Genomic DNA, 27,948 nt, shown 5'->3' with positions numbered 1-27,948 from the left:
ATTTTATTAATGAATGTTGCCCCAATAAATTCAAATAAAAACAATTTTTAAAGGGAGAATTATTCTCCTGTTATTTCACCATGTATATAAGCAAAAATGACTTGCATATTTATACTCTGTGACTTCTAGAACCCAGAAACCTAAAACCCAATACAAAACACATAGGCAGATCAGAAGAAAACAACCTATTCACCAAAATGAGATGAAGTGGAGTGGGTAACTGTCATTTTGTCTTACTTTACAATCAATAAATGCCATAACTGGAAAGACTCTTAAAGACCATCTAATGCAACACTCCCATTTTACATATGAGAAAAGTGAGACTTAAAAGCTATTTTTTTCTTTTTTTAAGTGAGAAGAAGGGAGATAGACTCCCACAGGTGCCCCAACCAGGATCCACCCAGCAACCCCTGTCAGGGGCCAATGCTCAAATCAACTGAGCTACTTTTAGTGCCTGAGGATGACATATTTGGATCAACCAAACTATCCTCAGCACCCGGTGCCAGTTATTGAACAAAATCAAGCCACTGGCAGTGGAAAAGGAAGAGGGAAAGAAAGGGGAGAATGAGGAGGAACCAGATGGTCACTTCTCTTGTGTGCCCTGATGGGGACGCAAATGCAGGACGTCCATACATCAGGCCAAGGCTCTATCCACTGGGCCAACCAGCCAGGGCCAGAAGCTTTTATTTATATATATATATATATATATATATATATATATATATATATATATATATATAAAATTAAATTTAATGGGGTAACAATGATCAATAACAGTACATAGGTTTCAGATAAATATTTTTATAGCATTTGAACTGTTGTGTTGTGTGCCCATTACCCAAAGTGAAATCATTTTCCATAACCTTATATTTGTCCCTTTTTACACCCCTCCTCCCATCACCCCATCCCTTTTCCCTAAATCTCCTTCCCCCTGGTAACCACTTCATTTTTATTTATGTCCACAAGTCTCAGTTTTATATCCCACCTGTGTAAAATCATACAGTTCTAGCATTTTCTGATTTATTTATTTCACTCAATGTAAGGTTCTTAAGCTCCATCCATGTTGTTGTAAATGGCACCATGTCATCATTTCTTATGGCTGAGTAGTATTCCATTACGTATATGTACAACATCTTTTTTATCCAGTCCTCTATCAAAGGATACTTTCGTTGTTTCCATGTCATGGCCACTGTGAATAATGCTGCACTGAATATGGGGGAGCAAGTCTTTATGTACCGGTGTTTTTTAGTTTTTTGGGTAGATACCCAATAGAGGAATTGCTGGGTCATAGGGTAGTTCTATTCTTCATTTTTTGAGGAACCACCATACTTTTTTCCATAATGGTTGTACCAGTTTACATTCCTACCATCAGTGAATAAGAACTCCTTTTTCTCCATGGCCTCTCCAACACTTATTATACCTGTCTTGTTGATAACCTAACAGATGTGAGGTAGTGTCTCATTGTAGTTCTGATTTGCATTTCTCTAATGCAGCAGTTCTCAACCTGTGGGTCGTGACCCCAGCGGGGGTTGAATGACCAAAACACAGGGGTCACCTAAAGCCATCAATACATATTTCCGATGGCTTTAGCCGCTGAGAAGCCGTGCTACCGTTTGGGGGGGGGGGGCGCTCCACAGTCCATAGCAGCACATTACGTGTGTCCAGCGCTTGCAGACGTCATAAGTGGGCGGGTGCAGCAAGCTCCAGAGGACAGAAGCCTAGGAGGCGGAGAGGCAAGAGGCGGAGAGCCAAGAGAGCCTGTGAGACAGCCTGCTGGTGTAAAAAAGGTTAATAATATAAAAACAGTACACACACCATACACACAATACTGTGTAAGTGTAAGGTGCTTTGTGTGTAATCATTACACAGTAGACAAAGCAGCTTACACTTACACAAAACTCCATACATTTACACAGTGTGAACTACATCAGTCTTATACTATAAGAGACCACTATAAGATGTAGTTCACACTGTTCCCCAATGTATAATTATCTCCCATATCTCCCACTATTTCCCCATATTCTGAATGAGGAAACTGCTGAAATCAGCGGTTTCCGGCATTGAATCCGCCTCCTATTGATTTCATTGAGGGTGCGGGGGATTTTGTGGAAGAGAGCTCCCGAGAATCTCGGGTTACCACACAATCCGCCGCAGCCTCCTTTTGATTTCAATAAGAGGTGGAGAAATGACAGTTCCCGACACATTTCTTCCTCTCCTATTCAAGTCAATGGGAGGCCGCAGCAGATTCTGCTCAACTATAGAGCATGTTGCTTAATTTTTTCCACGCTAGAACTTTTCCTAGAGCAGAAAAATTCCAAAGGTGGAATCCGCCACCCCCAATAGACTTCTATAGGAGGCAGATCTTTTACACTGCAGAATCCACACAGCAGATTCCTCAGTGTGAGGCCTCTTTCAGTCTAGCGTGGAAAAAATTAAGCAACATGCTCTATATTTGAGCGGAATCTGCTGCGGCCTCCCATTGACTTGAATAGGAGAGGAAGAAATGTGTCGGAACTGCATTTCTGCCGTACAGGGGATCTCTCTTCTGCGGAATCCACGGGTCTCCCATTGAAGTAAATGAGATGTGGATTCCACCGCAGAAACTGCTGCTTTATAGTGTGAAAGAGCCCTGAAAGATACCATGCTGTGCAGGAACTGCAGTGTATCCTATGACGTAGTTCACACTGTTCTATATAGAAAACTTGCCACTAATCTGGAAAAAACAGATCCATTAGTAAAGCAGCTATTTACGGAATGGTAGCCCCAATACACCAGGTAAGGAAGTCCATTAGTAATAAATATTTCTCAATATATAATTAAATATTGTTTTTGTGATTAATCACTATGTTTAAATTATGTTTGATTTGTAGCAATGAGAATACATAATGCATATCAGGTATTTACATTCCAAATCATAACTGTAGCAAAATTACAGTTATGTAGTAGCCACCAAAATTATTTTTTGGTTTGGGGTCAGCGCAACATGAGGAACTGTATTGCAGGGTCACGGCATTAGAAAGGTTGAGAACCACTGCTCTAATAGGTATCAAATATGAACATCTTTTCATTTATCTGTTGGCCATTTGTGTAGAAGTTTGATGACTTGCAACATCAGATAACAGTTGACACACAAGGCTTTGGACACTGATCTTCTGATTTACAGTCAGGTGCCTCCTACCCCAACCTCACTATCATTTCTTCAATTTCTCTGTAATCATTTTAAAGAATAACTTCGCTTCATCCCACCCAGCATTGTTTTGTGTATCTTGATTGTCAACAAGCTTCTCAATTAAACGCTTTGAAATTTATTCTATAGTGATCAATTGTTAGATTCTTATAAATGATTCCAAAACTGAAGAAGTGTTCTCAGAAGTGTTCTAAATATTCTACAAATACCAAGAGGCTTACTACATAAATATCTCTCTCTCTTTTTCATAAGAATCCTATCATTTCTATAAAAATGGCATGATCATATTATTAGGGTTTTCAAGTTTTCTGGAATTTCAGACATTTGTTGGAACGCATAAATAGGTCAGACCATATCTGCTCAGTTAGCCTCCCTCAACTGTCCATGAAACATTGTTAGACTTCTGTACCTTTGTAAGGAAGGAAAGCATTCCCACTGCCATCAGTATCACCAGTTCCTAGTGTCATTCTGATCGCAGACAAGCAGTGCTCGGTATTTCACTGATATTTTGTCCTGTGATAGAGGAACATGAGAAGAGTCTGGCATAGCCCAGTGCCCTTTTGTGAATGAAGAGTCCATCACTGACAGCAGACGTTCAATAAATGCTTACTGAAAGTAGGGGGAAAGCATCCACCCTTTCTCTTTTTCAAAATGTCTCTGCTTCGTTTGAAAAGTAACTCTACGTTCCTGATCCAATGTGTGGTTTTTTGCACCACTCTTGGTTATTATGATCTATTTGTCAGCAAAAACCAAACAAACAAATAAAAAAAACAGGAACACTTATTGTTGTAATGCAAGACCATATAATAAATCTACTTTTACATTTTAAGTGTGTCTGGCCCACCAAGTCCTTGCTCAGGTGCCTCACACACCACTGAGAAGGAACAGGCTAACAGCGCCCTGAAATGTCAGGGCGTGCAATCGCCTCACAGATGCGTAGAAGAGCCAGGTGTGTGAGGCCAAGAGAAGAAGAGGCACGGTCCCCACTGTTCCAGAGCAGGAACCATTTGGCAGTATAGTCACACTAGTTAGAGAAAAGCCTTTTGTGAAGAAAGCTGTGTCATCTTATGGCTGTTTTTATCAAAACATTGAGTCCCCGAGCACCTGAACTCTAAGAACAATTTAATTTGCAAACCGAATGAAGTAAGTGGAAATGTCTAGCCCTGTCAGCCACATCCCACCACTGTGGTTCTATTGTTATGTGGGGTGATTGAGTGGTCAAGATCCCTATTGTTCTGCATTTGGTGATTTGTGAGAAAATCCTAGAACTCCTTTTCTCCAGAAGACACCTCCCTATGGCATGTAGCAAAGACTGCTAGCAGCGGGTGTGTGTGTGTGTATGTGTGTGTGTGTGTGTGTGTGTGTGTTATTATCCACTCCAGCCAGGTTTGCCGGTGGGGGGAACGAGACACCAGTCATTTCCATTCTCTTGCTCTTTCTTTTCTTCTTTTCCTTTCTCCTCTTTCTTTCTATTCCAAACTCTTTTGCTTATCGATTGAAAGAGTATTCCAAAAGGAAATAGGCAGCATAAATCCTATTTTCAGGGAATACACAACCATCTTGACATATATAACTATATTCATATGCCTTTTTCTATTTCTAAACAACTGAAGAACAGGCAGACTAAGCCAGGTGCTGGTCTTCAAAGTGACTGGATTGAAGGACATTCTTTGCTGAAGTGGCCTCGTTCACTGTTTCATGTTATTGAACAATTAAAACAGAGAAGCGGGTTTTCCTTCTGTGGTCCTAGTCCACAGGAGTGACAGGGTGTAGCCTCCATCTGTAATTTTCCATGAAGTCCTACGCTGTCCAATTTACATAGTATCTAGAGCTCCCGGGCCCCTGGGAATGCACATGTAGCCCCCAGTGAGATTTCTTAGGATGGCTATGACGAGGCAGTGAGGAATGGAGACATGAATGTTACAAACTTAACAGTATATTTTTCCTCATAGACAATTTAACTTACTATCTAGAGCAGGCATGGCCAACATACGGCCCCGCGGACCGCATCTGGCCCGCGTAATGAGTTTATGCGGCCCGCAATTAAATTTTTAATATTCTCCGCACGACGCACTGTGGAAATGAAATAACTGGTACTTTTAAATCATTATACATAAACTACGATATCTAACCATTGTATAACAATGAAAGTTAAAATCTCAGCTACTCAGAAGCGGAAGCGTCTTTGATTATGGGAAATCGAGATATTTAAGAAGATAGTGATACGTGGAAAAGAATTCCGCGTGTGACTAATCTAGGGTTAACTTCCAATAATTGGTCGAATGGATTCACAATACTTCATTTTTTAAAAAAATTCCATTATAAAGATTTACAACTTTTGTACTCATCTGTGCAATTTTTATAAGCAATTGAATAATGGAAAATATGGAAATTTACAAAAACTTGCCAAGGAATATTTAGTAATCTTCAGCTCAATTATATTTGTGGACAAACTTTTTCTTTAATGAATCTAAATAAAAGTACAACAAAATCAAGATTGAATGATTTACATTTGGAGGCTGTGTTAAGAATAGCTACAAGTATAGAGCCAGATATTTAAAAAATAATAGGCGATGCAAAGCGCCTCAACACGTCACATTAGTTTTTTTGTTAATTTGTTGTACTAAATTACTCACATTTATTCATAAACAAATTACATAATAAAATTTTGTTTACTTAGACGAATTGTTTTTGTATTTAACATTTTTTAATTTTAATATTTCACCTGGCCTGTGAAAAAAGTTTTCTTTCTAATCTGGCCTGGGGGCAAAAACTGTTGGCCACTCCTGATCTAGAGCCTATTTTTTTCTTAACCAAATTAGTGGTTTAAAGAAGTACTTACCTTCATAATTTCCTAAGAGTCATTTTTTCAGCTGGTCCTATTTTGTGTTTTGGTAATCACCTTAACGGGCGGCTGAGTGGGGATCACAAGTGAAAGAAGACCTCATCGTGTTGTGTAAGTCAGAGAGTATGCTCTTGGGGAGAATACAGGTACTCAGATGCAGGCTTCTCTGCCCTGAAGACAGTGGCTCAGATAACAGGGCTCCACTGGACAGCCTGCAGGGCGGATGCTGCAGCCGTATTTTCAGTTTCTTTTCATCCTCTCGAACTTTAGGTGATGACTGTAGCCAAGAACCTTTGAAATTGCTGTCTCTGGTCATACAAAAAGGAGAGGGGGAAAATGTCCTTTGAAAATTAAACCTGCTTGGGGGAAAGCTAGTAGGCAATCTAATGAAACTTGTACCCACTTTGAACCCCTCCATCGCCCTCCCCGTCTTTGGGGTTTTATGTAGTAGCAGTGTGTTAGTAACAAACTATAGAAATGATCCCTGAAAGTATAGTCTTAGTGTGTTAGAGAAGGTGTCTGATTGGTGTCTTTGGTGCTCCTTGCTGTTTCAAATACACTGAATAGGAATGCTTGTTTTCTACCATTTATATTAAACTAGTTCAGTTAAACATACTGGTCATCAGGCTCTGTGATGCATGATTATTCAATATGTTTTAAAATCCAAATAAAAATCAATTGTACTGGCCCCTTTCTCCCTCTGCCTCCTCCCTGTCTGTCTCACTTAACTGTGAGGCATTGGGAGTAGTGTGTGTGTGTGTGTGTGTGTGTGTGTGTGTGTGTGTGTGAGAGAGAGAGAGAGAGAGAGAGAGAGAGAGAGAGAGAGAAAAGAGAGAGTCTGGGAGAAAGGCAGACTCCCTACCTGTAAATGGCTTGCTATTATTAGACATTCAGTTACCAGGGGTTATGTAAGACAATTGAAGCTCTGTTTTTTAACAGAGACATGATTCATGCTGCTTGTAGTAACAGTAACCACCTCCAAATGAGACAGAAACCAGACGCAGACGAAGGCTGGAGAAATCAATTCCGACTCGGCACAGCCATTCTGCTGATACCCTCTGCCTTTCAATCAGAGCACTTAGGTTATCAGGAGAGGAGGCTCCTGCTCATTCTGGGTCTTTTCTGTCTCCTGGGGCAGCCAGGTGAAATCATGTGGGCTGAAGCCATGTATACGAGAAAACCAGGCCCCAGGACCAGTGATGTCTGACCTCTCTCCCCAGGGCCTCCCAGTGTTTCAGACACACCCCGAGGAGCAATGCTGGTCACCTGCACTGTGGCTCAGCATTGCTCAGCATTCTCTGTGGCTTCTACTCAGAAAGACTGGGACTTGAGTGTTTGGCTCAGACAGCCAACTAACTTTGCCCAAGTGATGCTGTGTAGCAGAGCAGGAAGGGGAGAGGACGGATGGGCTTTGAGCTGGTGCCAGGGCCTTCCTACAGCTTCTCCCCAAACCTGAGTGGCAGAGGACTGGCTGTCAGCCCTCACACACGGGAACTGTCTCCTCACTCCTCCAGTAGCCATCCTTGATGCAAAGCACTTCCACAGGCGGCAGCGTATTTGAGCATCACGACTTGATAAGATAGGCAAAGAACACCTCGTTAACCAACACTCATGTACAGGTAAGAGGTTAGACAGTGCACAGGTGACTATGTCATTATGGGCTCCTTGACTGTGATCTTATAGGGTTCAGGAAAGTTAGTGACTTGTCAATGGTCACATGACTCGTTGTTATCAGATCCAGGAAGACAAGGCAGAGTTAGTGGTTCTCCACCTGAGTGCTCTGCTTCTCAGATTTGCTACAAAGCTTTTTGACAACCATGGAATTTAGGGGGGAAGCCAAGATTTTCTACTGAAAGAGCTCCTCTGCTCATGAGCTGGGCAACTGAATCCTCCCTCCCCCACCTCAGTCTTCTCATCTGTGCCACTCATGTTGAGGAGAACGCACCTTTAGAGAGGGCTTGTGAAAGCATCACACAGCTCTAATATGTCTAAATCATCCCTCCTGTCTCCAGCATGTGTGACGTGCCGGAGAGGGATGGAGAGATCTCAGGCTTCATCCAGAACTATTTTTACTACAAAAAGAAGAAACTAAGGCACTTGACTGCAGAAGCTGCCCATGGCTCACAGATAACAGCAGCTTTGACCCAGTGGCCCATAACACATCCAAAAGATAGGCCACTCCTCATTTTCATGCCTAAATATGCAGTGTCCAGAAAGGTAACTCTAAACAGGGGCATGGTGGAAAAGTATCTAAGTTATGTAGCTTTACACACCCAATAATTCCCCACAGTAAAAATTCCAATTTAAAAAATATTTATGGTTACTACTAATAATAACTATTTATTATTTTAATATTACCTCATTGTTAGGAATTTTAACTAAGGACGAACACAAACTTTTCTATTATAGAATTTGTACCATTATCCTACTATTTTCACATATTACATTATATAGTCTATACTTATTTTAAAATAAACATAAATAAACATTCTGATTTAAAAATACTTTTTAATTAAATCTTTTATTTGGTTACCACTTTTTATCCAGGAAGGTAGCAAAATACTTCACAGGCTGTACTTTAATGAAACGCATTTTCTCTTCTGCTAACCATGAAAATCATTTGTCATTGTAGTGTTAAGAAAGAAAGCTATACTCTGTTCTCTCACATAATAAAACTTCCTGACTAGGCATCAAGAGAGCAAATTTCTAGTTCTAGCCTCAGTACAAATTCACTATTAGGAAACCTATTAAGTCCCAACTTCAGATAACATCTAATCTGAAAAATTCAAAGCCCCTTAATATCTGAATATTACACACTCGCCTGAGACATGCACCTGCTCTGTGCTCATGTGACGTGACAGTAAAAAAGCGTTATGGGGAAGGTGGAATTCACTGTGTGGGGGTTACCTTTTGTGCTAGTGGCAGCCAAGCTGCTCTGACTTCTCCAACAGAACGTGTCTCCAGACTGACCTAAAGAGACGGAGGTTGGAGTCGACTGGAAGGCAGGAGCGCATTCTGCGGATGGTTGCTGTGCACTCTGTATACCAGGCTCAGTGATAAGCATTTATCTTTGGACAAAACTGCCCCTGATGTCCTCATGAAGGAAAACACCCTTTTTTATTTCATCAGCTTACCATGATTTAATGGTCATGAATGGCAATCTCATCGCCCACGAGGCAGTTATTCCAGTCGTTTCTTTCATGAGTTTTTTGATGTTCCTAGATTATTTTACACTTCTGTATTCGCTCCTCTAGACCTAGCCTTTATCTCACCAAAGAACACATTATTTGAAAAAATGATAACAGTGATGATGGGTGTTATTTCTTCCCAACAAGGTGGTGGTACCTTCCACTGGCCCTTCAACATACTAAACTGTCCCAGTAGCTACAGAAATCAAGCGTTGATCTACCAGGCTCCAGTGTCATCATTTCTGTCTATGAGAAACATTAACATGGTTACAACCCTGTACTATGCACCTAAAGGGCTATGCAAAGTGCTGGATTTCCTGTAATCTGTAAAACAAGTTCCATGCCCTAGAGAATTCACAGTCTCACCAGTGCTACAGAAAACAGGCATTAAACTATAGCCATTTCTCTAACTGCTAAATGAGTGGCAGAAGCAAACATGGGCCAAAGCAATTTCCACAAGAGAAGGATTCATAGGGAATGGGTATATGATTTAATATGGGACTTAAAGGAGCAGAAAGGCCTAGATGAGGAAAAGGTGGTAAAGACATTCCAAGCAGCAAAAAGAATATGTTCAGGGTCTCAAGAGATACAAATGTGCTCTGTAAGTTAACTGGTTCAGATCAAATGGAGTATTTATGGAAAGGATATCTGAGAGGGCTTATTTGATATAGGTTCAGTGACCTTAATCACCCAGGCTAAAGAGTTTAGAATGAGGGGAAATCCATTAAAGCATCTTTTCTCTAAGTATATTCTAAGGATAATAAGTGTTCCATTAAAAAGGGTGGGGTCAGGTGAGAGATCTGTTATCCAATAAGTCTGGACAATACTGGGTTCTTCAACACCTTTGCTATCCTTATATGCATTAAGAGTTTGCAAGAGGGACATATGGAATACAGTGTTTCCTATATTTGTTTGACCAAGAAACTTTTTTGAGATACAGCTTGAGGTTCTAGTGTACTTTACTTGGTAAAGTAGGACATATTAAGAAAAACCTACGGTAGGCTTATACTTAGAAACAACACCAAGAATGAGAGTTCACACAGCATGTATTTCTATAAAACTCACTTTGAAATATATGGCCTGGAAAGATTTAGAAGGGCAAAACACTATATTATGACAATTAATCTAGTACTATTATGAATGGATATGTCATCAACTACAGAGAAGAAGATATCACTGATGGAACCAAAAGGAAAAATAGAGATCAGAAGTAGAGAGGATAACCTCCAAGATAGCAAGAGAATGTAGAAAAAGGTATGGTTCTATCTTGAGGAAACAGAATGATAAAAATTTAGAGATATTAGAGGAGGAAATGAGAGCCAATGAGTTTACCACACGGGATGGTAAGATCCTCTTACTAATGTAGGAGGGAAGGTCATCAATTGAAAAAGGGAATGGAAAATGGAACTTGGTAAAGTAGGACATATTAAGAAAAACCTGCAGTAGGCTTATACTTAGAAACAACACCAAGAATGAGAGTTCAGACAGCATATATGTGTAAGCTTTTGTACTGAGAGTGGGGGGGGAATGGTAAGACTTGATATGGATTCGTGGTTGAACATAAGAGGTCCTATATTGAGAGAAGGTCAGGGAACTAGAAAATCCAGAGGGTTATTGAGGACAATGTTAAAATGATTGATTATGGGGGAAAGTCAGACTGCACAAAGATATCCAGTGAAGCCACCAGGGGCCTACCAGTGGACCAGGTAGAAAAAGCAGATTCCTTAAACATTAAGAAAGAGAGGTTCTCATCTGACCAGGTGGTGGCACAGTGGGTAGAACATTGGACTGGGCATGCGCCAACACGCTCATATGTATGTGTATAGGGAGATACATGTATATGTCTCACTTGATCTCAAAGATCTCTTATTTTAAAAATAAGAATTACTGTACCTGATAGCAGTAGGGCTCCTGGGATGTGCAAGTGTTATTAACAGAGTTAGTAAATTGTCAAAGAATGAAGAAATCTTTGTGGAGAAAATGAACATAGATTTAATGTGACAAGCAGTGGGACCTTCTATTGGCAGGGCCATCCCAGAGGTCTTGAAGCCATCAGAGGTATTTCTTCTGGACATGGGTATTAACTAGTGGTTAATTAAGGTGCTAAAAAATTTTAAAGTAAAACATTTATGAATGCATCAGAAAGCTGAAGGTAGGGCTCCAGATGAGTCTGTCTGGCCATGGTACGGTGCCTTATTCATTAAATGGTTTTCTCACCAGTTTCCAGAGAGGTGGGATTAATGATGATTAATGATGTAGACTTGGGAATTCATTTTAGGTAATTAGTTAAAAAGTTAAAAGTCAAATAGATTTCTTTAACAGGTTTAACAGGTTGATGAGCTATTTCATTCCCACATCTTTCTTCTCAGGGGACTACATTTTAAGGGACCTTACAAATCATAAAATGCACCTCCTTTTCTTAGAGATGGAAACGCTGAGCCACCTAGAGGTGAAATGACTCCTCCAAGGTCATCCGGCTGGTTCTCCGATGTTACCTTCTTTTTTCTTTCCCTTCTCCTTACTTCTTTCTCTCACCAGCATTCCGCTCCCCCACAACCACTTCTCTGCCGATTATTTCTTGAACTTACCCTTGCTTTTTGAAATTCCTTGTGTCTCAAATTATGAGATAGTGGGTCTTTGCCAATTAGTAACCCCTCGCTACTAACTCATTACTACATTTGGGACAAAGAGAGGAGGGAAGTGGAACGATTTTAAATTTACTGTGATCTTGGAGACAGCTTTATCTACACCTGGGAATTGCTGTTAGACAATTAAGGTTAGTAAAGCTCATTGAATTTCTCAGAGGAAAGGTGTTATTTGAATTATTACCAGATAATTATTGTTAAAAATAAAAATAAGGTAAAAAATAGGAACTTTACATGTTAGAGACATTATCATTTTAATTTCCAAGGGGGGAGGAAAATCCTAGGGGACCTAGAAATGATTTTTTTTTTCATAATTTGCTCTATGCCAGAAACTCCTTGAATTTAGCCTAACGCCTGATGACCTGACACACTGGCCCAGAATCAGAAGCCAGTCGAGCCTTGTGAGCTCTTAGCCAAGTTATTCAGCTTGAACTGCTCCTTCAGAAACAACCCTCAGTGGGGAGGTGAGTGTCAGACGGGAACCTGTAGGACCCAGACTTCGTCAGCATTACCTGGGAGCTTGTTAGAAACGCAGAAGCACAGGCTCGCTCCATCGCAGACATGCTGAATCAGGAATCCCGGATGACTCATCAGTTCCCCCGAGTTTGAGAAAATGGTTATGAGATAGATGAGAAGACTGTTCTCATCTTCAGATAAGACGGAGCCGGGAAGGAACCAGATATATTGATAGTTTCTGGAAGAGTCCCTTCACCCGAATTGTGTGCTTTCGGACCTTTCAGTGGCTCTGAACCAGTATGGAAAAAGCATAAGCATTTTTCTTGTGCTGATATCACAGTGGGAACTAGAAATGCATCCATGCTGTGTTGGAACAGTTGCTGTATAGTGGAAAAAAAAATACAGATTTAGAGTCCGAGAGATCTGGGTTTGAACTCTGACCTCACTATCCACAGCTTTCTCATCTTGGAATGGTTACTTTAGCTCAATGAGCCTCACTTTCCCTCATCTGAAAAATGGGTATGGTAATACCTATAGGATGGCGTTGCTGTGAAGGTTAAATGAGAATATAGTTACATATAAAAATGCCTGTGCAGCTCCCGACAAAATGTAGAGGTGTCGTGCACGGCAGCTGTTATTGTTACTATTATATTTCTGGTACACTTTGATCACGAAGGCCCCAGCTGTCATTTTAAAATGGTTTGGTGTGATTGCTAAAGAATAGGAAAGGCCATAGTGAAATAAGACCTGTAGAAAGTTCCTCACAGAGCTCTGTGGCAGTGTGTTACATAACAGCTCTGCTTCCAAGGGCTTCCAAGACAGAGCCGCAGAGATGTCAACAAAGCAGGCTGGGACGGGGCTGACCCGCCGTCTCCTCTGGCTCTGACACCAGCACCGGCCCTCCAGCTGGGCTCCAAGAGCGGAGTCTTTATTACAGCAGTGATGTAAGAGAGGAGGGAACAGCTGCATTTCCAGGCTCTGGGAAGAATGTGCAGTCCCAGCAGCCTCTCAAAATTATCTTCTGACTTAAAAAAACTGACTACATTGGATAAGGAAGTCATTGAAAAAGAATATGAAACTTCATGAAGTCATTTTTCACAAGTCCTTTTTGGAGCCGAACCACCCTTCATGCAATAGAACATGGCACACACCGTGTTGTGCTTCTGATTAACAGACCCTCGGATGTGTGCTGAGGCAAGAGGGAAGAGGAGAAGGGGACAGGTGACAATTTGCCAAAAAAATGAAAGGAAGATTATAAGAGCAGGATGTGAGACTGAAAGAGAGGAATTTGATTAGAGGACGGAAAGATTATGTCTCCATTTAATTATAAAATGCAATTTAAATCAAATGTCAGGCATACTTAAAATGTACACTTACCTAATTACACATGGATCTGTATGTGTCCAGGCAATTTTTCACTGCAATGTACTAGACATATCGATCAGTGATTTCCTTTATCATTTTAGCGTGGTTGCCAGGGGAGAAAAGACAAGGCAGCTCTGTCTGGTGAAGTGTTGATAACCTGTCCAGCCCTGTGATGGTTCAATAGGAGCTGTGAAGAGCTCTTGAGCCGAATTGACTGTTTATGTGGCTACTGGGATTTTGAGAGTTAATGGACATTGCCGTGCTTAGCATGGAGCCACCATGCTGTCTGAAAAGAGTATGATTCATAGTACCAGGTTTTCCCTCTGGTGAGGAACAACGAGTGAAGTGCTGGGAGTCAGAGGAGGTCTTGTAGTACTACAGGCGAATATGAAAAGGCGGAATTGCCCTGGCCAAGTGAAAACTACTGAGATAGATGCAGGAAGAGTCTGTTTTCCTAACCAAGATACACGCTGTCATCCCCATGGCGTGTTGGGTTCGGTTTCTTGTGTTGAGGGGGAAAAAATGATTCTGTTTGAGGATAGAATTGAGATTAAATGATTAATGTTCCTCCTACCACAAGAAGAGAACAAGGGAAGGAAATCAGACAGACACGGTAGCAGTCATCTGTGTGTTTCTACAAGTAAATTAGTGATATAGTGTACAAAAAATAAGCAAAAATTTAAACGTAAACTGGGCAAAGCTAGGTTGAAAAGAAGTGTTGGGGCCCTGGCCGGTTGGCTCAGTGGTAGAGCGTCGGCCTGGCGTGCAGAAGTCCTGGGTTCGATTCCCGGCCAGGGCACACAGGAGAAGCGCCCATCTGCTTCTCCACCCCTCCCCCTCTCCTTCCTCTCTGTCTCTCTCTTCTCCTCCCGCAGCGAGGCTCCATTGGAGCAAAGATGGCCCGGGCGCTGGGGATGGCTCCTCGGCCTCTGCCCCAGGCGCTAGAGTGGCTCTGGTCACAACAGAGCAATGCCCCAGAGGGGCAGAGCATCGCCCCCTGGTGGGCAGAGCGTAGCCCCCTGATGGGCGTGCCAGGTGGATCCCGGTCGGGCGCATGCGGGAGTCTGTCTGACTGTCTCTCCCCGTTTCCGGCTTCAGAAAAATACAGGGGGAAAAAAAAAAAAAGGAGTGTTGGTGCGGCATAATAGCAAACGTGCCAATGGCCTGTGTTTCTACCAGGTGATGAATTCACCATGGAATGGCTGCAGCCCGTTCTCATCGAGAACTGCAGCAGAACTCACTACTTTTCCAGAGCATGAGAACTTTCTTCTTCCCGGTTGTCACCCTGAGTTTACCTCCCCAGTGCTATTTGCAGTGTTGTCATAATGGTTTCTGCTAGTAATGTTAGGAAAGCTTGCTTCCTGGTTTTTTTAATTTACCTCATTTTTAAGACATTATTTAACTATAAAAATATGTTTATCTGTTCGGTTTATTGAAGTGAACAAGTGAAACAAAAGTCTTTATTTCTTGGAACCTCGTCTATCATTGCAGGCAGAGCACTCTCAGCCCCTCACTCCCTCCTATCTGGCGGTGCTGAGGTCTGCAGGGCCAGTCGGTGCTGGGCGAGAAATGAGAGATAGGTAGAGACCTGTGAACCTGTATATCAATTATCATTGCTGGGCCAGTAACAGGGATGTGGTGTTGAGCAAGTCAGTTCCCTTAATCTCCTCATCTGAAAGATGAGGGGTTGGAAGAGATGCACTTTAAGGTCTTTCTAATTTAGTCTCAGTTTCCATGACTTTGAGCAAGAATCTTTTCTTCCTTTTAAGTTTGGGTCAGCAGACGTCAGCTGAGCACAAACCTGTGGGCAAGGTATTGCACACTACTGTGTATACACAGTAAAAATTGTCTTTGCCTTCCAAATGCTTAGAGAGTTGGGAATAAGCTATGCAAATAATTATTAGAATCTACAGAATGTGCAAAGGGCTTAGTGTAAAAGTGCTCAAGGATTCAAGAGGACATCTTCCTTTGGGAAGTGCTTCATAAATGAGGTGGCATTTGGATTTCCCCTAAAGAACCTATTTGTAGCCTGACCAGTGGTGGTGCAGTGGATAGAGCATCGACCTGGGACACTGAGGACCCAGATCTGAAACCCCAGGGTCGCCTGCTTGAGCGCAGGCTCATCCAGCTTAACTGTGGGCTCACCAGCTTGAGTGTGGGGTGACTGGCAAGAGCATGAGATCATCAACGTGACATCGTGGTCACTGGCTTGAGCCAAGAGGCCACTGGTTCAGCTGGAGCCCCTTGGTCAAGGCACGTATGAGAAGCAATCAATAAACAACTTAAAAAAGTGCTAGAGCTATGTATGAGCTGGTGCTTCTCATCTCTCTCCCTTCCTGTCTCTCTTGCATTAAAAAAAAAAAAAAAAAAAGCTATTTGTAGATGTGGGAAAAGTGAGACTTTGCAGCAGTGGAGAATGGACTATAGAGATAAGAGTAGAAAATAGATTTGGGCTATATTACAGGGGCCTTGAATGCCAAACTGAGAAGTAAGCAAAAGAGCAAAGAAGTGAAATGTTTAGAATGGTACTTTAGAAATATAACATAGGATTGATTGTGAAAGATGGGCTAGTGGTAAAGAGAATCTAGAGGAAGTGAAGGCAGTTAGGAGGCTCTCACAGATACTGGTAACAAGTGATGGAAGGATAAATCAGTGTTGGGATAGAAAGCAAGTACTGAGTTCAGGCAGCAGTCTGAGTAAAAACCACAGAACATGGCTGCTGATTACATTTGGGAAGCAAAAGAAAAGGAGGCATTAAAGGTGACGCCTCAATTGTAGACCCAAGTAACTGGGTGAAGATGGTACCAATGGCAGGAAATCAGAAGGCTAGAGAAGGAAAATATTTTGAGGAAAAGGCAATACATTCTGTTAAACTTTCTGAACTTGAAATGCCTGTGCCAGTATATGATGAAGATGAGAGCTGCTCAAAGTTAGAGGCCCCATCCTGTCCACCTTTCCCGATGCCTGTGTCAACGCTGAACAAATGAATCAATGGATGAACGAGTTGATTACCAGCAGTTATTTAGAATGTTGGTCGGGAGCTCTATAGATAAGCAGAAACTACAGATAGCAATGTGGGTGTTCTCTATGGAGAAGTGATTGTTGCAGTCATGAAGGGTGGGTGTAGGAAAGCTTAAGGAGAGAATCCTGAGGAATATCTAAATTTAGGAACAGGAGAAAGAAGACCAGCCAGTGAGGGAGGCAAAAGAGAGAACTGAAGGTAAGAGGAAAGTCAGAATATTGCAAGGTCCCGATGAGGAGGGAAGAGAGTTTCAGGAATCAAGTGGTCATTTAAGCCCACTGTGGCCAAAGAGCAGGGTCTGAGAAAAGGCCTCTGAGACAGAGGCTAATCATTCTGTAGCCCGCGCGGCCGAGCCCCACAGGCTAGAGATAGGGAGGAAATGGAGACGGATGACAGGTGGAGAGAAGCAAGCGCTCAGACACGTGGCCCGGTCAGTGGGCCTCTGGAGCATAGGTCAGAACTGAGGCACTAAAGAGAGAGACTGCCGAGGAACCAAGAACAATGGAAGGGTCGGCCGTAGCGAAGTTGAAGGACACTTCCCCTCCTCCCCTACCCTTATCCTCCACCTCAGCTTCCAACTCAGAACCACAAAATTAATTCCATCTGCGCCAACAGGGTGCTGCTGTGCCGTAGACCACACAGACCGTCAGGTAGAAATGCTGCGAACGCAGTCGGCACAGCACCCTCTCCAGTCCCCATTCCCTGCCCTGCCGTCCACTGGTGCAAAGATGCACACCCAGCCTCTCAGCCAATCCACTGCTCCGTCTCTATCAAAACAAATGGTCGCCCCCACGTTCATTTCACAGCCTGACTGGTGTGTGTTTCTCATCTGCCCTAGATGCAGCCGCTCTCTGTTCCCTGCCCCAATGAACATCTGCACTAGGCCCGAGCCTTGGAGTGATTACCTGAGGAGTGACACCATTTATTTGGAAACTACTGTGAGTACATTATGCCGCCAATGAAAGCCCTCTTAGTTCACTTTGTTTAGTTAAAAACAAAAAAAAACAAAAACAAAAACAAAAACCACACAACTGTAAAAGCAGCCAGTGAGGGAGGCAGGAGAGAGAACTGAAGGTAAGAGGAAAGTCAGAAATTTTAGATGGCTTCCTCTGTTGGATGCAGTGTGACAGTCAGACTCAGCCCGGAGGTGCCCGCAGTGGTCTCCGCTTCCACCTGCAGCGCATGCTCTGTGCGGTTTATGCCCTGTGCAGCGCCGCGCCTTCCTCTCCAGGTGGCCGCGTCGGGCTGCGGCGGAGCGCACCTTGCGTGCCCTGGTGCTGTTCTGCCTGCTCCTCTGCACCTCTACCTGAAGCAGTGGCAGCTCCTACCCAGCTTGTTTACCTCTCCTCTCCCCACCGCACCACTGCTGAATCTCTCTGGAGCTTGTCATTTCGTGCCACTCTGGTCAGAACTGGGAGCCTGTTCTCCTCACCCATTTTCACCGGTTGTCAGGGCTACATCTCTATGCCTGTGCTATTGTCTCCTTTCTCCTTGCTACTCTACGGGACCAAGGCCCGCCCCCATGGGGCTCTGGGCTCCTTCAGCCACATCTCTCAGCCACTGTATGCGGTTCAGCTCGGCCCTCTGAATGCAGGGCTCCAGGGACCGGGTTGGGTTCCCCCTACAACAGGCATTTGTGTAGCGGAAGTACAGTTCTGCAAGGCAGAGTGCAGAAATAAGCTGGGGTAGGACGTAGATGTCTATAGGAAGACAGTGGTGACAGACTGATACCAAGTATTCATAAATCAATGCTAAAAGTAACAGATGAATATATACGTTTCTTGTTTTTACTAGAAACGCCAGGAATTTAATTTATTTAGAGGCTATGTATGTTAAAACCTTAATTATACATTTTTTTAAGTGAGAGGAGGAGAGACAGAGAGACTCCCGCATGTACCGTGACCACGATCTACCTGGTGACCCCCATCTGGGACCAATGCTCTTCCCATCTGGGGCCCATGCTTGCAATCGAGCTATTTTTAGTGCCTGAGGTAGAAGCTCCATTGAGCCATCCTCAGTGCTCAAGGCCAACATGCTTGAATCAATCAAGCCATGGCTGCAGGAGAGGAAGAGAGAGAAAAAAAGAGAAGAAGGAGGGTGAGGGAATAAGAAGCAGATGACCACTTCTTTGTGCCCTGACTGGAAATCGAACCTAGGACTTCTACGTGCTGGGTCGACACTCTACCACTGAGCCGGCCAGCCAGGGCCTAAGTACACATTTTAAAACAGAAACTCATTATATTTATTGTATTCACAAGTTTTCCTATAGGGTATGAGGCAGGTCATAATATAGCATTTTACAGACATCTCTGTTACTGAAAAATGCTAAACCAACCTGGGAAGCTAACATCCTTCTGGGCTTCAGGTAGCATTTTCACATTTGTATTTTCTATGTCTTTAGCTATTTTGGCAAAAATCAAACCCAAAGGGATAAAGCCAGAGTTTTTGTTTAGTTTTGTTTTGTGTTGCTTTTTACCTTAAATACTTTAGGTCACCTGAATTGTAATTGATGGTAGTGGATGTGTAGGTGATAGGCAGGCCTGCCTGGCCCAAATGCAGATGGGGACCATTAGAGTGCCCTGCAGTACTGATGGGGTCAAGGGATTGCGGCTGAAGACATTACATAAAATCAAACATAAAGTTTTTTCATTTCATACCTAAGTGGGGAAATCACTTGTGTGAATACCTTCATTCATCCTTGAGTTCAAGTGTAAGATGTTCCTTGATAAATCCCCACATCTGGCCTGACTGGTGGTGGCTCAAAGGATAAAGCATCAACCTGGGATGCTGAGATCCCAGGTTTGAAACCCCAAGGTCATCGGCTTGAGTGCGGGCTCATCCAGCTTGAGTATAGCCAGCCTCACCAGCTTGAGTGTGGGGTCAGCAGCTTAAGCATGGGATCGCTGACATGACCCCATGGTTGCTGGGTTGAGCCAAAAGGTCACTGGCTTGAGGAAGGGGTCACTAGTTTGGCCTGAGCCCCCGGGTCAAGGCACGTATGAGAAGCAATCAACGAACAACTAAAGTGATGCAACTGAGTCAGTGCTTCTCACCTCTCTCCTTTCCTGCCTGTCTCTGTCTCTGTCTCTCTCTTTCTTTCACACACACATTGCACTAAAAAAAAAAAAGAAATACGAAAAAGAAAAGAAACCCCCACATCTGGATAGTTTTTTTCATCACAGAATAACTGCGCTGTTGCAAGTAGCACAGCTGCACTAGGGTGCAGTTAGGTTTCGAAGTTTCTGTATCCTTCAGGAGAGGAAAGAGTCTTTACCACTCTTACCTCCCTTTGCTGCAGAGAACCCAGATCCAGAGCCAGAAATCAGGGCCTAAGCTTTCCTGACAATCACTGGGCAACCCCGAGTGAGTCTTTCTGCCATTGGAAGTATTTCGCCTGTGCAGAAAGCCAGTGCCTGCTTTCACATTTCACAGGTCTTAAACCAGGGGTCCCCAGACTTTTTACACAGGGGGCCAGTTCACTGTCCCTCAGACCATTGGAGGGCCGGACTATAAAAAAAACTATGAACAAATCCCTATGCACACTGCACATATCTTATTTTAAAGTAAAAAAACAAAATGGAAGTAGTACTGTACATGAGCAACATCGAGCTTTGCGGAGCTGCCACATACAGTACTCCAGATCCGCACACATGCGCATCCTGTGCTCCTCTCACTGACCACCAATGAAAGAGGTGCCCCTTCCAGAAGTGCAGCGGGGGCTGGATAAACAGCCTCAGGGGGCCGCATGCGGCCTGCGGGGCCGTAGTTTGGGGACCCGTGTCTTAGAGAATGGACAGATCGGGTCTAATCCTTGCAGCCTCTGCTTTTCAGAAACTCAGCTTCCTCATAAATGAAAGAGAAATAATAATAAAACTTAAAGAGACTTGCTAGGTACAAAAGCAATAAGGTGATTAAAGTATAAAGAGGTGGACTAATTACAAAAAAATGTGTCCCCTTCTGTGGAATTCAAGACTTCGGGGTAGGTAGGAAGAGGGGAGTGCTAGATTTTAAACCCTACCCATTCCCATACCATCTGGACAGCCATTTTCAGTGGCCCGCCTATGTACCTGGGTTGCTGTGAAATTAAATGAGAATGTGTACAGTATCTGGCCAACAGAGGTGGGTGTATTCACTCAGTCAGCTACAGTCTGTTGGATGTTTACTGTATGCCAGGCACTCTTCTAGGTACTAGAGTTATGGTGGTAAACAAACAAAAATCCCTGCTTCCAAGGAGCTTACATTCAGTTTTCTTCTCCCATAAATGGCAAATAGACAAAATAGGTATGTGGACACTAAAAGAGAACTAATTTCATTTTACTTTGCTGTGTCTTTCCATCCAAAGAGTAAAATTGAGAGGAAAAGGGTGAAGGAAAGGAGATGGATAGGGAAAGAACCAATGTGCCTGTTAACCTCCCACCATCAGCAACACACACACACACACACACACACACACACACATCCATCCATCCATAACCATTCTCTGCCATTCTCTGACCTGATTTGTGGCCCAAGAGGCTGAGGATGACCTCCTTGGACTCCACGGCCCAGCTGTCTTCTCCTCTGCTTCCCTTTGACTTTGGCCTAAAGGAGACATCAGCAAGAGATGTGACAGTGGTAGGAGAGGGAGGTCACAGCATTTACTAATCCAGCCCTCTCCCAGCTCCAGTGTAGACTTGACTGAGAGCCACACCCTGTCTTGCTCCTTCAGTTGAACAGTTTAAAGCTGAGATTCAACAGCTTTCTGCCACCACCAGTCCCTGATGCTTGACCATCGTGTGAGGGTCCCTTAACCTCATCTGCACCTCAATAGACATACAGTCTTTGCATTAAACTCTCTTCAGGTAAACCTTTGAGTGTGCCGTCTGTTTCTTGCCCGGATCCTGACTGGTACGGTAAAGGAGATACACACTGGAAAACAGTATAACTTAGTCTTGCCAAGTAGGTTCTAAAAAATTGAGAGAATAAAATATTTCAATCACAAAAACCTCTTAAATTGATCTGAGAACCAAGTAGTAAAAGAATAAATTGTAAGAACACATAGTAAGGTTGGTTTTAATGAGTAGACAGACCATAGTGCTCATGTTTGATGGCCTCCTATAGGCCAAGTGTAGCTTGTTCTACCCTCAACAGCAAGAGGAGCTCTTGGTATAGGAGCAGCAGTGGCAAATGGGGAACAGTAAGAAGGTGTCAGGAGCGTAATAGAGTTAAGGTCGAACTGGTGAAGAAGACATTTTTTTTTAATTATAATTTTATTTTTTTAATGGGGCGACATCAATAAATCAGGTTACATATATTCAAAGATAACATGTCCAGGCTATCTTGTCTTTCAATTATGTTGCATACCCATTACCCAAAGTCAGATTGTCCTCTGTCACCTTCTATCTAGTTTTCTTTGTGCCCCTCCCCCTCCCCCTTTCCCTCTCCCTTTCCCCCCCTCCTCCCGTAACCACCACACTCTTACAATGTCTCTTAGTTTCACTTTTATGTCCCACCTACGTATGGAATAATGCAGTTCCTGGTTTTTTCTGATTTACTTATTTCACTTCGTATAATGTTATCAAGATCCAACCATTTTGCTGTAAATGATCCGATGTCATAATTTCTTATGGCTGAGTGCCACATCTTCTTTATCCAGTCGTGAAGAAGACATTTTTTATCCTAGCATTCGTTCCACCTTTGCTATAATTACAGTCCAGTTGCCTCTGCCCAAATATAGACCTTAAGAAAAATTACTAAGGTAAAGGGAAGTGCCCTGTTAGAGCTGAAATGACAAAACCCACAGAAATGATGCTCTCTGTGAAAAGAGCTGCCATCACTGGGCGCTGACCATGTGCCAGGGCCATGCCAATCACTTGGCATGAATTATCTCATTTAATTCTTATGTTAGCCCTAGAAGGTACGTATTATTATTTCTACTTTACAGATGAGAAAACCGAGGCCCAGAGAAGCAGGGTAGTCTGTCTAGAGCACACAGCTACAAGATAGTGAAACTCACTGCTACCAGCAATCCTCATTGGGGTAGTTTGTTACCACCTGCCCTCTGCCCTTATCCCCAAACACTCTACTAAGCCTTTCCCAGTGTACTGCGGGGAAAGAGAGTAAGGGAATGGTTACCAGTCCATCCAAAGAGCTGTGGGAGGGGGAACATCGGTCTAAATTATTATTTATTATAATTATTAATCAAGAGGAGGTTCTTACTAATTCTTAATGACTAGGTAGTTATTAACCAACAGGAGTTTCTTACTAATTCTTTTCTATCCAGTCAGGCTGCTAAGTGGCAGGCATGTTAATGTGCAGGAGAGTGCAGGATCCCAGAGAAGAGAGAAAACTGGAAGAGGGAGAGAGAGCACTCTTCTCTCAACAGACCCTGGAGACTGATAAGAGCTCACACAGATTAAATATTTATTTTCCATATGTTGCAGAAAACATTGCCATCACTGTATGTGTGCAATATGTGCAAAGAAGTGTGAACTATATATACATCAAATGCCACTGATCTGGTTAATTTCCATGCATTTCATATGTGTGATACCTACCATTTCATCAATATGTTTTAATGCATATTTCTTTCGACAGACAATATGGTCTAGTGAGGAAAGAGCCAACATCATCCACAGCCTTTCTCACTGCTATGTTTCAGCCCAAAACTTGTTGCCAGGGCCAGCACAATGAGAGTTAAAAACCGGGAGGGTTTGCTGGCTAACCCAGCCTCCAGTCACCTTAAAACGCCTTCCCAGTTCTTGAAGCAGTCTTTTTCTCATAACAGAAATGTTTGCAGTGGGGAGATGAAAATGCTTTTGTTCTGTTTGGACAATTGGGAGATATTTGGTCAGAATGTCAGAACCAACCGTTGAAAGGCAGGTGCCTGAGGCCACACTTTTTTTTCTTTTAATGCAGAATTTAAAAAAAAACAGTTAAAAGAAAAAAAAACAGTGTGGCGGGAGGAAGTGTACAATGATTGGTCTGTTTCTCTGTGGAAGTGTTCAGAGTACACCCAGTTTTGCTTTGCATATATTTACGAAACATCTGCCCTTTTCTTGTTCTTAAATCCTTCCCCCTCACCAGCCTCCTTTCCCCTTTCTCCCAGTTTCTTTCTTTGTTGTTATTGGCTTGTCTAACTTTTTCATTGGAGCTTTCATTTTCCGGTTGAGGGGCGACTTCATCAGAGTGTATAATTTTAACATTGAGGGAGGGAGGGATGGGGGTTGAGGATTGGGAGAGAGAGAGAGACAGACACGGGGTGGGGGGGGGGGGGGAGACAGAGAGAGAGAGACCTGAAAAGAAAGAAAGAGGCTGAGAAGCCAGAGTTTGGCAAATCAACCTTTGGCATGGTGACCAGGAGGAAGATTCTGGTCTGGTTTGGGAGTTTGCCTCTCAGAAATGCTACCTGGAGTCAACCAATGTGCTGCTGCCCTCTACAGGCGCCAGGGAATACTACACAGCCACAGAGCCTGGGAGACCGGTCCTCAGATGTGCCATGTTTGTATAATTCTTTTTACACAAAGAAGGTATTTTCAATTAATTACTGTAGGACTTTCTCTTTCCTCCTTAATAAACTATGAACCTCAGGAATGGGGTCAAATTAACAGCACTTGTGCATTTTTAGACATAGACTGAAGCTATATCTCAGTGTTTCTGAACTCCAGAAAAAGGAGTCCAAAAAGGACTGTCAGAGAAGGTGAGATGGGAGTGAGTTTCTTCTGAGGGCAGTGAGTGGCGCCCTGTTATCTGTGCAGCTGGGAAACCGCCCCGTGGTATAAAGACAAGTAAAGGAATATTAGGCAAGTGGGGGTATGAACCAATTAAGGCTGAGTTGTCAATATTTTCTGTTTGTGGAGGTGCCTCCAATGTCTATATGCTATGAATGTTCCCCACAAGTGATCCTTGAGGAAACAAGCAGAAGAGGGTGGTGCAAGATGTCAGGCAGAAAGGAGGATCAAATCTAGGGAAGGGAGCAAGGGCATTTGTATAAAGAACAATACAATTTGTGCAATCATAAAAATTAAGGAGTAATGTTGGCCATCTACTCATGTTTGAGAGAGGGCTTCCTTAATTTCCTGAAGTACACATCTGAAACTAGTCTAGGCCTTGTCTAGGGGCGGCGGAGATAAATATTTTTTTCTGTTAATCTGTCATTAGTGTTTTATCCCTATATTTAAATGAATCAGGAGGATCAGCCTAACTTTAATGAGCAAAATGTTCCTACTGTTACCAAGAGCCCTTCATGGATTCAAAGTAAATGCAGCCACTCAGGGTAGATTTCTCTGCCGTATACAGAGTAGTAAACCTAATTGGGATTCAGAATATACTTTAATTTCTGTTCCATTTCATTCCATCAATAAGCATGTATCGAATGACAGCTATCGCTAAGCTATAGTGTAGACTTGCCTTTGCAGTATACACGAGGCAGCAAACTCCGGGAAGGCAGAACCCAGCTGTTTTATGCTGACACATCATAGTCATTTAAGAAGTATTTAGAAAATGACTACATGAACAAATGAATGGTGGGAGGGAAGGGAGATGGGAAGAGTGCCTGAACACGAGTAATACAAAAATAACAAGGAAATTTCCTTACCTTTAGAGAGTTAACAGTGTCATACAGGAGGGACAAGCACATAAATATCGATTATTGCAACAAAATTTAATGAGTAAAATTAAAAAAGTAAAAAGTGTTTAGAATTTCAAAGAAAGATGGGAGGGAGGAGAATTTGAGAGAGAGAAGTCCTATCTAGTAGAGAGAAATTAAGACAGCTATAAGATGGAGACATTTAGTAAATATGGAATAATAATAAATAAAGGATAAATAGTATTTGAACAGTTAGAGTTGAAAAACAGGGTATTCAAAGCAAGAGAAATACTTGAGCAAGAATGAAGAGCCCCCAGGACGTTCTGGGAATATTCAAGAAATTTGAGAGTTCAGTAAGGCTGAGCAGGAGGACCTAGAGGGTCAGGCTACTGAGGTCGCCGCAGATTTAGTGACTGCAAAGAAGTGGGACTAGAGGAGTCAGGAGGGTGGAGAGCCGGAAGGGAAGCAACAGTCTAACTAGAAAGTGTTCAGGTGATTGCACTGGAAAGGGACAGGGAAAGTGGGTGTGAAAAGTATAAAGGAAGCAAAATTGTCAGGACTTGATGAATTGACTTTAAGGAGGAAGAAGGTGTGTGACCTGAGGTTTGCAACCTGGTGAGACAACAGTGATGGAAATAACCTTCCCGGAGGTGTTGGTTTTATATTGGGGGGCGGGGAGGACAGACCTTGGCTACCTCATTAAACTGAAAACCAGGAACTAGGTCTTTGGAGGTCCATGTGGACACTTAGAATTTTGGGGTTAGTTCCATAGTCACCCACTTAACAGTTGGTAAAGCAGTATCATTTGTTCCCTCTGATATTTGTTTCCTTCAGACTGAAAAATATGTCTGAAAGCTTTCCATTTTGATCTTTACCATGCCATCTCTGCCTCCTGCCTTCTGAAAAAGCACATTTTATTTCACAACCTATTGGATCAGAAACACACCATGCTAATCCTAACGCCGTATTCTGTAAGGGCAGATTTTACTACCCAGTACAACAAATTCCAGCAGAAAATATCCTTTGTAACAAGTCCATTGCCGTGCTTATAGAAACAAGGAAAACATAGAAACAAATCTGCTTACAACAAATTTTGTACCACACATAATATGCTACCAAAAAAAGAAAATAAAGTGCTTTCTCTGGTCACCATACATGTCATGATACAAAAGGGCACAGAACCAAGGAAATTGGAGAGAATTTTTAGGGTGTGATTAATAACCCAGTTCAGCTGAGGCCTAGGGTATGTGCAGTCTAAGCTAAATATTTATTCATTCATATAGTTGTGTTTATCCAAGGGAGAAAAGACCAGACCTGACCAATAGCTGAGCTCTTTTACTTCCTATTCCTGACCCAAAATTACAATTAGCAATATGTAATTACTTTCTCATTTCCTTTACCCATCTCTCTGTCACATCCCAAACACACAGCCCCACTCATACTCAACAGTCATGCTCTAAATCAAAAAACAAAGGGCATCTTAAGCTTTGGATGAGTACTGAGTTTGCGACAGAGGATCTGTCTGTGACACCTTTCCTCAGCCTACTGGAATCTAGACTCCTCTTTGCACTTCGCATCTGCTACTTTAACAAAACCTCCATCACTACCCCTTCTCATCTGTATGGCCTGCAAATTTATATTGTTATTTTAAATTATGTGTGATCTAAAGTAAAATCTAATAAAATTGCTAGAAAGTTGAATGTTTGTAATGTGTCCCATGAATCGAAATCAAAACTGGAAGGAACCTTTAAGGCCTTCTAATCCAAGCCCTTTATTTTACAGATGAGGAAACTGAAGCCCAGAGAGGTGAAGTGAGGTGCCCAAGGCCACACAGCAAGTTAGAGGCACAGCTAGTACGATAGCTCAAGTCTCCTGACTCCCAGTCCAGTGCTCTTCCCATTACTCCACGGGTCCTGTCTCTAAGCTTCCTGACAAATGCTAGAACGGTAAACCTTCACCAGTGTTTTTCCAGACCATGTTAAAACTCTTGAGGGGTGGGTAGAGGATGCTTTCTTGGATAATGTCAGCCATACGTAGCTCAAGCTGTCTAAAGTTCTGGGACAAGGTCTTTTTATGCAGCCGACAGAGTCCCAATGTGGTGCTGTTTGCTTGGCCCATATGCTTCCATGTGTTCCCAGTTAGGCCATTACTGGAGGGAAAAAAAAAAAAAGAATCAGCTTGTTTTAAAACAAGGGACATACTGGACTCCCTACCATCCCCCCTCAGGAAAAAAAAATCAAGTTATCTTTAACAGATTCTAAAAATGCCTTTTCCCAAATATGCAGTCAGTTCCTTCAAAGGGCCCTTTGTTTATTTTCAGGAAGAAACCCAAGACAGCTGAAAACCAGAAGGCATCTGAGGAGAATGAGATTACTCAGCCGGGTGGATCCAGCGCCAAGCCGGGCCTTCCCTGCCTGAACTTTGAAGCTGTTTTGTCTCCAGACCCAGCCCTCATCCACTCAACACATTCACTGACAAACTCTCACGCTCACACCGGGTCATCTGATTGTGAGTACACCAGTAAGGTGACGGTGTCTTCGCGGCGCTGGAGAGTACTTCTCCCCTGGGTTCTGGCTTTTCTGCGTTCAGAGCAAGCTGTTTCCATTCGGTCTTCTAAAGTAGCCAAAAGTAAATTGCCACCATTTTGATTTAGCCAACATCTATATTTTTAAAG

The 27,948-nt window shown here is 42.8% G+C and overlaps 1 protein-coding gene and 1 pseudogene across 14 annotated transcripts in view; one reads left to right on the top strand and one right to left on the bottom strand.

The window, feature by feature from the left end:
- ZBTB20 (zinc finger and BTB domain containing 20) overlaps positions 1–27,948 on the top strand; it is an 894,540-nt gene that overhangs the window by 793,997 nt on the left and 72,595 nt on the right. For 13 of the 14 annotated variants that reach the window (XM_066240869.1, XM_066240865.1, XM_066240864.1 and 10 more), the window contains 3 exons: positions 17,547–17,646; positions 27,057–27,220; positions 27,595–27,782. In XM_066240869.1, the coding sequence (XP_066096966.1) occupies positions 27,210–27,220; positions 27,595–27,782 (199 nt within the window). In that variant the 5' untranslated portion in view covers positions 17,547–17,646; positions 27,057–27,209. The remainder of the gene's footprint in view (positions 1–17,546; positions 17,647–27,056; positions 27,221–27,594; positions 27,783–27,948) is intronic. The other variant, XM_066240875.1, reaches the window with a different exon arrangement.
- Positions 6,441–6,532, bottom strand: LOC136312318 (small nucleolar RNA U3; annotated as a pseudogene).

Source organism: Saccopteryx bilineata, chromosome 8 (assembly GCF_036850765.1).
Source record: "Saccopteryx bilineata isolate mSacBil1 chromosome 8, mSacBil1_pri_phased_curated, whole genome shotgun sequence".
Taxonomy (NCBI): Eukaryota; Metazoa; Chordata; class Mammalia; order Chiroptera; family Emballonuridae; genus Saccopteryx; species Saccopteryx bilineata.
Note: the sequence above shows the minus strand (reverse complement) of the source record. Positions and strands in the feature narration are given on the sequence as shown.